This window comes from Ictalurus furcatus, chromosome 16, assembly GCF_023375685.1.
Source record: "Ictalurus furcatus strain D&B chromosome 16, Billie_1.0, whole genome shotgun sequence".
Classification (NCBI taxonomy): Eukaryota; Metazoa; Chordata; class Actinopteri; order Siluriformes; family Ictaluridae; genus Ictalurus; species Ictalurus furcatus.
In genome coordinates, this window is record NC_071270.1 from 26,025,052 (window position 1) to 26,037,152 (window position 12,101).

General features: G+C 42.9%; 1 protein-coding gene across 1 annotated transcript in view; it reads left to right on the plus strand.

The window, feature by feature from the left end:
• LOC128620783 (keratin, type I cytoskeletal 18-A-like) overlaps positions 1 to 7,495 on the plus strand; it is a 12,551-nt gene extending 5,056 nt beyond the window's left edge. Inside the window, exons 3-9 of the mRNA XM_053646071.1 lie at positions 1,081 to 1,163; positions 2,229 to 2,385; positions 3,475 to 3,639; positions 4,209 to 4,334; positions 6,521 to 6,738; positions 6,829 to 6,857; positions 7,334 to 7,495. Coding sequence (XP_053502046.1) covers positions 1,081 to 1,163; positions 2,229 to 2,385; positions 3,475 to 3,639; positions 4,209 to 4,334; positions 6,521 to 6,738; positions 6,829 to 6,857; positions 7,334 to 7,449 — 894 coding nt within the window. The 3' untranslated portion in view covers positions 7,450 to 7,495. The remainder of the gene's footprint in view (positions 1 to 1,080; positions 1,164 to 2,228; positions 2,386 to 3,474; positions 3,640 to 4,208; positions 4,335 to 6,520; positions 6,739 to 6,828; positions 6,858 to 7,333) is intronic.
• The last annotated feature ends 4,606 nt before the right edge of the window (positions 7,496 to 12,101 follow it).

Sequence of the window (12,101 nt, forward strand, 5' to 3'; positions counted from 1 at the left end):
AAAATGAGAGAGACAGAATGAGAGACAGAGATACAGAGAGAGACAGAGACAGACTAAGAGAGAGATACAGAGACAGAGAAAGAGAGACAGAATGAGACAGAGAGAAAAAGAGAGTGAGATACAGAGAGAGACAGAGAGAGAAGGACAAAGAGAGATACAGAGACAGAGAAAGTGAGACAGAATGAGACAGAGAGAAAGAGAGTGAGATACAGAGAGAGACAGAGACAGAAAAAGATAGAGAGAGACAGAACGAGAGAGAGAGAGAGATACAGAGAAAGAGAGCCAGAATGAGACAGAGAGAAAGAGAGTGAGATACAGAGACAGAGAGAGAGAGACAGAGAGAGACAGAGAGAGAGAGAGATGTTTTTTTTATAGTAATCCTTTATGATAAATACTTCTCCAAAGCATCCACAATAGGCTCTAGTTTTTTGTGACTGTTCAGTACTCAGAAGGACTTCAGTAGTACAGAAGGACTTCAGTTGGTTCCATTTGGATAGGGATTTTTTTAGGAAGCAGTCCTATTCCTAATCTCTCATTTTTGTATCATAGTTCAGGGTCAATGGTGCATTGAGTTATACCAGGGTTTGGTCATTCAGGATTGGGTTATCTGATGGGTTTTTGGCCACTGGGGCTGGACAGAGTTCAGAGTCTCGGGTTGCCATTTCCTCAATAGCTCCAGTATCAGATAACACACCGAGAGGAGAAGATTGATGGATTAAACCCAATCCAAATACCAAATTACAACGCTATAACGTCTGATTGAGTTTCAGTGTGACCATTGGTGGTTCCCAGATTCCTCTTTGGAAAATACAATCAGTTTTAGATAAAAATAAATAAATAAAAAAACTCACATTCCATTAAAACTTTTACAAAGAGCCACTTTTGTGAATTTCTCGTAGACACAAATCGCACCGTGTAAAATAATTACTTGGTCGTAAGTTCAAAATAATGGTCTCATCACTCATTTAGTACCACTGCGACCAAAAAGTTGATTAGATTAGATTAGATTAGAAAGCGACAGTGAAGAAATTGGTCTCCAGCTCTGATGGCATTCACAAACCATTTTACCTCAATGTCCAGGTCAGGAAAAGGACTCTGGAGAACGCTCGCATCATGCTGGAGATTGACAACGCCAAGCTGGCTGCAGACGATTTCAGAATCAAGTGAGTGAAAGGATGAATGTTCTGCCTTATACAGATCTACAGCCTTAGAAAAAAGGGGGCTCCTCAAGGGTTCTTTGGATATATTTCTTTAAAATAAACAAGCTGGAGAACCCTTACAGTGTAGACCAGGAGTGTGTAAGCCATGTCCTGAAGTTGTATATTCATTTTATGAAGAGGGTTCCTCAGTGGTTCTTTGGGTAGTTAAGAGTGATTTAAAAGGTTCCTTGAAATGGACGAGAAAGTGAAGAACACTTTTTTTCTGACAGTGTAGACCAGGAGTGTCTAGTCCAAGATCTATATTCATTAAGAAAGGGGTACCTCAAAGGTTCTTTGGATAGTTACGAGTTCTTTCCCCAAAATAGACAAGCTGAAAAACCATTACAGGTTCTGTGTTTGAACTTTTTTGAGAGTGTAGACCAGGAGTGTCTAAGCATTGTCCTGACAATTCGACTCATTAAAAAAGAGGGTTCCTCAACAGTTCTTAGGATGGTTTAGAGTCTCTTATGGCTTCTGGATTTGACCTTCAGGACCAGGAGTGTCCTGGAGATCTATGATCATTAAAAAAAGGGTTGCATAAAGGTTCTTGGGATAGTTAGATAGATAGAGATAGATAGATAGAGTTTATTTCTTGAAATGGATGAGCTGAAGAACCTTTACGGGTTCTGGATTTGACCTTGTCTGCGACTGTAGACAAGAGGTGTCTAACCCATGTCCTGAAGATCTATGCTCGTTAAAAAAAGAGGGTTCTTAAAGGGTCCTTTAGATGAGTGAGGGTTTTAGCTTTCTACATAGTTCTCACTTGGAACTGATTTTGGAAAGAAAACCCATTGGTGTTGGTTTCTACATAGAACTTGAACTGTTCTTCAGAGTTAAATTCCACCTATCATCAACCATTCCTGGTTCAAGAACGTACACTGGAATTAATATTATATTATTGGAATTAATAAATATCAGATTAAGAACTCTTTTCATCTTTTGGGGGGAAAAAGCACACACATTGTTCCTCAAATAAAAAACATCTAGTGAAAGTGTTGATGAATGTTTAAGAGTCTGTTCGTGTTCCAGATGGGAAACTGAGAGTGCTATGTGTCAGTCAGTGGAGAGGGATTGTGTGGCTCTGAAAAGGGCCAAGACAGACCATGATCAGATCATCGCTACGCTACGAGGAGACCTGGACAGCCTGAAAGAGGAGCTCTACTTCCTCAAGAAAAACCATGAGGAGGTACGTTATCTCAAGAACGCCAGTAGGAATCAGTGTGATGGTGCAGGATGACATTAATAATGACATAACCTCAAACAAAACGAAGTCCAGAGGCTATCTCACTCAAATTAAACTATACGCTACAGTCAAGAAAATACATCCGGCAGCTTGTTTTGAGCCGTTTTAGACGTAAATTCGCTTTACAGTATATCTTCCAATAGAGGTGGTTCTGTTCATCATATACACACTGTCTGCACTTACACGTTGCCTTTGTTGGTGTGACTTTATTTGATTTCATTCTGATTATTTATTATGAAACAAGATCTCAGACTATAAGATCTGCAGAGTAATTGTAAACAATCCCAATCTGGCAACCCTGTCATTAACTGTCCTGTCCAATGCTCCTTCCTGTTCCCGAACATGGGGCAGAGTGATAGCTGCCCCATTGGGCCTCGAGTGCAGTTCCCATTTTTGACCACTAGGTGCAATAATAACTCTATGGAGCTAAATTGTGCAAGATCTAAAAAAGGCAAGCAAACTTACAGTGGAACATCTGCCTCAAATGAGGTCATTAGGATTTTAATGGAATTTAAAATGGAGTACAGAGTTGTAAATAAGGACTTTTGACGATTAATATTGGTTGATCTAAATGTTAGGGTTCTTTTAAAAACTCATGATGCATAATGAAGATGGCGTTTAAATATGTTTAATGCATTTTGTTCAGTGATGGAAATGGCCTCCCTTGTCTGTGGTATAGCAAGAGCTTTCTCGTCCAATTCAAGCCAGAGTCATTCTGAAGGCTTTCCTAAGATGCGTGCGTGCTTTAGAGCCCAGTAGCGTGCAATTTGTGCGTAGTCGTTACAAAGACAACACAAGGTAACCTAAGCCGTCCATCAAATATTTACAGACGAAGTTAATAATGTAAAGACTTCCATCTGCGCTACACCACGATGCGGTATCAGGTTCTTAACACTGATGCATACACACTTGTATGCACATGTACAGACCACACCCGGTTAAGCAAACGTGAATTTACACACACTTACCATAATCAAATAGTATTATACTGAGCTGCTGACACACACGTAAAGATATGTGAACTCTGTGCAGGAGTTGGACAGCCTGCGGGCACGGGTAGCCCAGGAGGACGTCAATGTGGAGGTGGATGCCGCTCGTGGTCCCGAACTCGGATCGGTGCTGTCCGAACTCCGATCTCAGTACGAAGGCATCGTTCGGAAGAACAAAGAAGAGGCGGAGGACTGGTACCGCAAAAAGGTCAGTGACGTAAACAGAGCAGTTGTGCTCGCAATCTCGATTCTGATTGGTCGAAAAGGGTTGGTTCGTTTTGAGTGGTTGATATGGTGAAGCTTTCTTTGCTTCACCATTGATATATCATTGATATTTAGGGAAGGAGTCTCCAGTGTCAGCGCATCGTAACAGCACGAGGTGAAGCTGTAAATTTTCAGGAAAAAGGAGTTTATGCTTAGCGGTTTCTTAGCTGGTGAAAGTGGGATAGCATTAAATGTAACTATAAACTACTTGTTTGTTTTTTTTTTAAAGTACAACGTGCTTTGGTTTTGTCGGCAAATTGCTGTCATAAAGGAAGTCTAAAACACATGCTGTTACACTGGGAAATAATCTTAGGTTATTTCTTCCGTAAACAGACATCTCTAGGCACACTACACCTTAAATTTTTTCACACCGACTTTTTAAAATCCGTAGACCTAAACGATGGAACGTCCCAGAATGCGTCACCGCTATAGTACCCTTGTGTAACATTCCTTATAGCCTCGCGGAACCACGTGTGTGCGGCGCGTTGAACGTTTTCCGTGTCGCTGTTGCAGCTGGAGGTGGTGCAGACAGAGGTGCGCGAGAGCAACGAGGCACTGCGAGGGGCTCAGAGCGAACTCACCGAGAGGCAGCGCTTCCTGCAGACCCTCGAGGTGGAACTGGAGAGCCTCCACAAACAGGTCAGAACCGTCATGATGAAGAAAGGAGGGAAGTGGGTGGGGGAACCTTTTAAAACACTGTTCCTGTTTACAGGCTGAACTTCTAGAGTGCTTATAGGATTACAGCGCAATTTAAGACTTTGCCCTTTTCAATCGCAAGTCCCCAAAGCGCTGCCCGGCCCGTGTCCCCAAAGCGCCGTGTCCTATTTTCGTTCCCGGTCCACAAGCACCTGGCTGATCGGGTCAGTCGGTTTCAGGTCGAGAATGTGAAAGCGATGCCGCTTAAAGTGGTAGGCTTAAAGTGGCATTTGTGCTCGTGGAGGACTGAATAATCCCCCGGTATCACCTGCTGCATCGGCCACAACCTTTCTCGTGAGAGCTTTATTTTCACTTGAGACGCAATCTCGCTCTCGGATCAGGAGATCAGGAGGCATTTACGGTAAACAGATTACATAGGGGTCTGTTTCAAAAGAATTTCAGCAAAACAAAAGCAACACCCCCCTCCAACACACACACACACACACACACACACGCAAATTTTGTAGTAGCATCAACATGACTTGTGTGAGGTCTACACTATAAAAAATAAAGGTTCTTGAATGGTTCTTTACAGCGCCATAGGTTCTTATTCTTGTCAAGAACCTTTTTTTTCCCATTGTATAGGGTTCTTGAGTTGAGCTCTATGGTTCTTTGGAGATTAAAGAAGTTGTTTATGTTTCATTATACACGTTCTTCAGAGAGTGTTTTGGTTCTTCAAGGTATCATCCCTTAAGGGGTTAAAATGGGAAAAGGTTCTCCTGACATCACTCTTAAGAACCTTATATTGGTATGTTGGTTCTTTAAACCAATTACTAAGCGTTGTTGTTTTTTTTGTTTTTTTTTTTAGAGAAATGGTTCCTTGTGGCACTGCTGTGAAGAACCATTTATGCGTTCTAAGCTGCCGTAAATAGATGGTTGAGAGTAACTTGAGAGTAAAACGTTCTTTTCACAACTTAAAAGCGTTCTCCCGTGGCATCGGGCTGAGAAAATCGGTCTCGTTCCGATCGGAACCTTTATTTTTTTAGAGCGTAGGGCTTTTCCGCCAACACGAAGGTGGAACCCGACCCTATACGTGATCTCACACCAGTCCATGAATTTCCGACCCAAAATACTGGCACCTGAAGGGGAAATGAACTCCATTCATGTCCCATAAAACTGTTGAGGAACCCGTGATGGAACAGGATGTAGAAGGAGTAATGTCATCGTCATCCTCATCAACAAAATAAATTGTATGAGCTAAACTAAACCAGGGGGTTCTCAAACCTTTCACTGTAGAATAAATTACAAGAACCCCATCAGTATAGATTTATTTATGAGCGAAATCCCAACCTATACATGTACTTGGACGTGTTTGTGAGTTCCGGAGGTTTGGAATAAACCAGTCGGACGAGATCTCAATAATAAACACAGCTTTGATCACCGAGTTCAGATTTGCACTCCTAGAAAAATTGGGTTCATCAAGCGTTTCTTAGATAGACACGGGGGGGGAAACACTGTCGTAGGATTCTACATAGAACCTTTAAGAGTTTGGCTTTTATTACGAGTGTATGTACGTAGCATGATGCTATTGCAAAATCGTTGAAAGTTACATAATAATAGTTTAGTTCTCTCTCTCTCTCATTCTCGCTCTCTCTCTCTCTCTCTCGTTCTCTCTGTTTTTTTAAATATTTATTACAGAAACGGGTTTAGCTAGTTTTCGTGTACAGCACTGACTTTGCCTGTTTCATTTCATTTTGGTTCGTTACGAACAGAAGTGTTATTGTTTACATTCCTGCTCCAGCGTTCCACAACGTTCTTTCGTCTTTCAGTTAATAACGATCTTTACGTACGATAGCCAACTCTGCGTTTAACCTGACATGCGTGCATTTATTGCTAACCTTTTCAGAATCATAGGAAAACTACTTCCTGTCGTCACCCTGTCCTCGAAAACCCAGCTGTAGTGGCTATCTAATGTCGGATCTTCCTGAAGCCAGACAGGAAGCGAGTCAGGGCTATTGGGAAACTGTTTAGGTTTAGTTGATACTTTCTTGAAATCACACCGGAAGTGAAAAAAATAACGTTTCTATCACGTTCAATGGAAATGTTTGTTCGTTTTCAGTTTACGACATTTCTGATCGCTGGTTTTTATGTTAGTGGTACCGTTGTTCTGAGCACGTCCCGTCCTGCAGGTCGCCGCCCTGGAGGGGAACCTGGGCGAAACGGGTCAGAAGTATGCTATGGAGATGGAGCGCCTGCAGGCCACGCTGACCCAGCTGGAGGAGGATCTCTCTCAGCTTCGGCTCGACATGCAGCGCAATAAGACCGACTACGAGCAGCTCCTGCGCATCAAACAGAACCTGGAGCTGGAGATCGCCACCTACAGGCGCCTGCTGGAAGGAGAGGAAGCGTGAGTACTTCAATCTCACCTCTAGTCTGTTTCGTCTTCTGGTCTAGCTCATATCACGTCTGATTTTCTCTTTATCCTTTTCTCCTGCAGTGTTAAAGAAGTCCTTCCACCTCCTAAGAGTGAGTATTCAGGATATGTGCGTTTGGGAACATGTTTACAGAAGGGAAATAAATGACACGTTCACGCTCATGAGCAGCTTTCGCTTCGATAAGAGCTCGCTTTTGCTCGAGACCCACCCTGCTTACTCTCATAGCCTGGAGACGTAAATTAACTTAGTTCAATCTGATTAGAAAGTTAGCCCTGGGTTAAAAATACATCACCATATTATCTCAACTCTTTGTCTGGGACAAAAAGGGCCGAGAGGGTGTACGGTACGCACGCACGTCTCATAGCAGCGAGGCGACTAACAGAGGCCGTGGCTGCAGAGTAATGACAGATTAAACGCCATAAACAGAGCAACGTAGCAAAACAGAGCAGCACGTCCTTGGCTACGCAAACCTTACACGTCCACGTGTAGAGAAAAAAAAAATAACAATAATAATCTCTCTCCGTATCACCCTGGCAGTATGGACTGACTCTTACTGTTTCTCTGTAGAAGAGCCTGATGTTCGCACCAGGAAGATCGTCAAGGTGGTCACTCAAACCATGATCAACGGGAAAGTGGTGGACGAATCCAGCGAGGTCGAACAAATCGAAGAGTCCAAGAAGTGAGAATCGGGCTCCAAAATAAAGCTCCCATTGTTTGTAACACATTAACCCCCCCCCCCCCCCACAGGGAGGCCCCGTGAAGGACTCTCGCGTTTCGGTTTCAGACCCATCAAAGCCTTTCAGACAGATCATCTTTCCTGCCTCTTTCTCCAGCTACACAAAGAGGCCACATTGCTAGAGTAGACAGATATCTGCTTCGGCGCTGTACACGGGATAAATCCTTCCTTTGTTCTTTAGTGTTTTTATCGAAAAGAAACATCCTTTTATTATTTTCTCATTTTTCCTGCTTGCTTGCAACTTGAGCGTTTCTTCTAGGATTAGGAAAGCAGCATGAAAGTAGCACTCTGTGATCTGTAAACAATGTAAACGACCGATAGCGTAACGAATAAAACAAACGGAAATAAAATACCGCGTTCACATCTAGTCATTGGTGTTTTTCCTCATTTCGTAATGCCGTTTGGGTTGGATAACGCTCCAGGAGTTAAATAACGTACATAACACGTGATGTTTGAAAGACGATGGGAATTACACCACTGAAGAAAATATTCCCCGATGCTCAAGCAGCTTAACGAAACAATTTAAAGAGCATCCTCATGACCCCTCTTTATGTACATGTGCTCTGTTTAACCTTCAAATCCCATCTCTAATATGTTTACACATAGTTATTGAATAAATATCACAGTTTTAAAACGGCAGCCTCTTATAAAAAATAACACGTCTCATGTCTAAAAGGTCAAAAAAAAAAAAAAGACAAACTAAATGGTTTGCCGACGTATTTATTGATATTTAAAGTACACACACTGTAAGATGAATATCACACATAATCGAATAGTGATTTCTTATTTTTTCTTTGAAGTTATTTTTAAGCAGATAAAATATGAGCTAACTATGTTTGGGGTTTTTTTTTTTAATGCTACTGAAACTAATCCACTAAACAAATTCTGCTGTTGATCTGATACATTATTATAATTGAATTGATACATTATTATAATTGAATTGATACATTATTATAATTGAATTGATACATTATTATAATTGACCTGATACATTATTATAATTGACCTGATGTATTATTATAATTGACCTGATGTATTATTATAATTGACCTTCTCGACTATTAATCAGATTGTACAGCATTTTGAGCTAGCAGGTGTATGAAATGTTCTCTAGCTTATAAATAACGTATTATTAGCTTTATTATTATTGAAGAAGCCATAACGAACCCTTGGGAATCTCATGCGTCGATTGAAATGAATTCCTATCTACAGATAACTATGTGTCGCGGGTTTTTTTTCTCCTTCTGTACCAGCTTCAGCCGGGCGTTAACGACTGAAAGTGTGCCTTCCTCCTGTAGAACTCCAAAGCAAAATCTTTGCATCCTATTTCCTTCACAAATGCGCGCAGGTCTTTATTCAGAGATCAAAAGATAGATCCGTAGCTATGCCGAGAACGTTCTCCTAATTCGGGCTCGCCTTACGCAGGTGTTTATCCTGTGCAAGAGTTTCTGGGTGGGGTTTCAGATTATGAAAATGGCCCGTGTGCGGGTTACACCTACGACATCCTCTTTATATCAAGCGCTTTATGAACAAGGGGATAGGAAATCTGTAAAAGTTTGCATTAAAGACAATGGGAGGGCTAAGATTTTGCACAGTACTGCATATATTTAATATTGTCCTCAAATAGCGTACAATACCTTTGTGTTCCGGCGGAAATAATGTCATTACAACAAATTGTTAGACGGCGTGGTACAGCTCGTTGTATAGAGCCGACATCCCACCGGAAATATTCACTAATGTTCAAGATCAGAACCGTGAATTAAAAAGCGTCAAGACTTAAATATGTTCTTAAAAGTATTTTAAAAATAAAAATATAATGTCAGAGGGACAGTGGAGGGTTTGGCGGTTAAGGGTCTGGGTTACTCTTCGGAAGGTCGGGGGTTCGAGCCCCAGAACTGCCACGCTGCCACGCTCGGGCCCTTGAGCAAGGCCCTTAACCCTCTCTGCTCCAGGGGGCGCCGTGTCATGTCTGACCCTGCGCTCTGACCCCAGCTTCCTGACATGCTGGGTTATGCAAAGAAAAGAATTTCACTCTGCATCAATAAAGACTCATTATCGTTAAGTTCTTTCATTAACACACCGAGGAATTTTCACTTTGGTTATCCCTTTCCGATACTCACAATGCTCTCTGGTAGTGCTGCAGTGTGATTTAACCCTCGCTTCATCTCTACCTAAAGAAAGCGATGCAGCGGCGCTTTAGTCCTTTAGCCCTGTCCAGCTCTGTCCCCTCCTCATCTCTACACTCTGCTCAAACACATCAGCTTCCAAAGCTTCACCTTTCACCCTCAACACCAAGGCGCTCATCGTCTCGCAGATCGCTAACCGGCCGAGCCGACACTCTTCTTGACGTAATTCGGTGCTTTGCATTGTGGGAGTTCTACGCTGGGTTTCTCATTAATGTGATTTCTTCCGCCGTGACATCAGCGCGACACTTCTCACGGGAATTATAAGAACACGCCATCGACCGACAAATCAGCACGGGACTCGTTAAATTAAACACGCCGCAGTTATTTCGGTGTAAATATATTGAACGTGTTCCGGGGTCGAGTTTAACTTAACGGTCAGCGGGTACGAACTAACCTTCGGACCTTTTCTTACGACTTCATCCATACGAAATCCAGCCACGTCACCGTCGTTAATTTCAGTTTGTAGATGAAATATGAAGAGCGAGTGGAGTGAAAGCGAAATGGACTAATGGACAATCCTCATGCACAGGCGACTGAGTAGTATCCATGTGAATTGATGTAGAGTGGATTATGCTTTTATCAGAAGAAAGACGTCAAATGATCGCGGAAATTCGCACGGAAGATTGGAATGAAATGGAAGGAGAACAAGTATTAATATTTGATAACGTTCAGGTAGAGTATAAATCCTGAGTGTAGTATGGGGGCGGCTGTGGATCAGGTGGTAGAGCGGGTCGTCCAATAATCGTAGGGTTGGCGGTTCGATTCCCGGCCCACGTGACTCCACATGCCGAAGCGTCCTTGGGTAAGTCACTGAACCCCGAGTTGCTCCCGATGGCAAGTTCTGCGCCTTGCATGGCAGCTCTGCTCCCATTGGTGTGTGTGTGTGTGTGAATGGGTGAATGAGACACGGTGTAATGAGCCTTGGATAAAAGCGCTATATAAGTGCGCCATTTATAATAAGAAAGCGTGAACGATTATCAGATGTGCACGTCGGAACACTCGGCGCTTTGTTGTCATCCAGCACCAGTGAGGTTGTAGATCCTTGTTAGGAGTTTTGTAGGAAAGTGTTCAGTGTGTCCTGTTCATTAAAACAAATTGTGGATCAAAGGTCTGAGCTCTACAGGCGTGATAACCATCGTTCTTAGCCAAGGATCAGCGACCTCTTCATTCTTTTCAACTCGCATGTAATTAGAGCTCGTTAAGCCGCCGTGCTTGGCTGATCACTCGAACCCCACAGTCAAATGCCTGCTTTGTGTTTTTATTCTGCAGTTTGTCTGACTTACAGATTTTACGCCATGTTAGAAAACGAAGTAACCGATCCTGAGTGTCGTCACGATTAAAGAAACAGCCGTGACTCACTACAAGGTTATCTTTCCTCTTTAATATTTAACTCGGCAGTGAATCCGCGGGTCATGTGGCTTCTCTGCGTAAAGAACACTGCAGTGTGTGTGTGTGTGTATGTAAGGATGACGTGATTATGTGAAAACAGAATAAACACAGGCTTGAGGAAGTGTCACCTCGCAGTGATGATTAAACACCAGGGTGTCAATATTAACGTACTGAGGGACGTTCTTCATACACACGCTGCCCTCCTCGTAGTGGAGTTCGGATGAGTCGGGAATTAGTTTAGGTGTTTGGGGTTGAAATAAAAGAGCTAACGTGTGAAATCATTTCAACAGTGTTTAAAGATTTGTACGTGATAAACAAGCTGCTGCTGTTGTCATACAGACCGTCCTGCACGTCCCAGGGAAGTAGTTCCGGCTGTAACACGAACGACAGGTTTATATTAATGCGCTCGTTCTTATACTGTAGCGCTAACTTACGTTAACCTCACCCTCGACGCCCAGAAGACCGAAGACCTCACTGTGGACTTCCTGAGATCTAAAAGCAGCAGACACTCTCGCGTCGACACCAATGAGACCGAAGCACACCGCGTCACCGGCTTCGAATTCCGGGTGTCCACGTCTCTGAGGATCTGTCCTGGCACCGAAATACTCCGGTTCTGTTTAGAAATGCGCAACAGCGTCTTTACTTCCCGAAGAGACTGAAGAAAATTCATCTGTCTCTGCAGCGCTTAACAAGTTTCTATTGCTGCACCGTTCAGAGCATCCTGAGAGCATCAGAGCAGCTCCATGGGGTCTGAAAGAAATGCCAAGCAAAGGGTCGTGAAAAACACCCAGCTCCTCATCGGTGACCGCTGGTGGCCACAGTAGATGTCTGTGTAGAGCACGCAACATCATCAATGTCTCAAACTGTTTAACCTCCGTCCTTCCAGGAGGAACATTCGGGAACATCTGCACCAGAACCAGCAGGTTCAGGACCAGCGATCTACTCAATAGCTACTGCACATATTCACCGCCCATAACCTTCATTTATTTACTGTATATATATATATATTTACATACTCAACCTA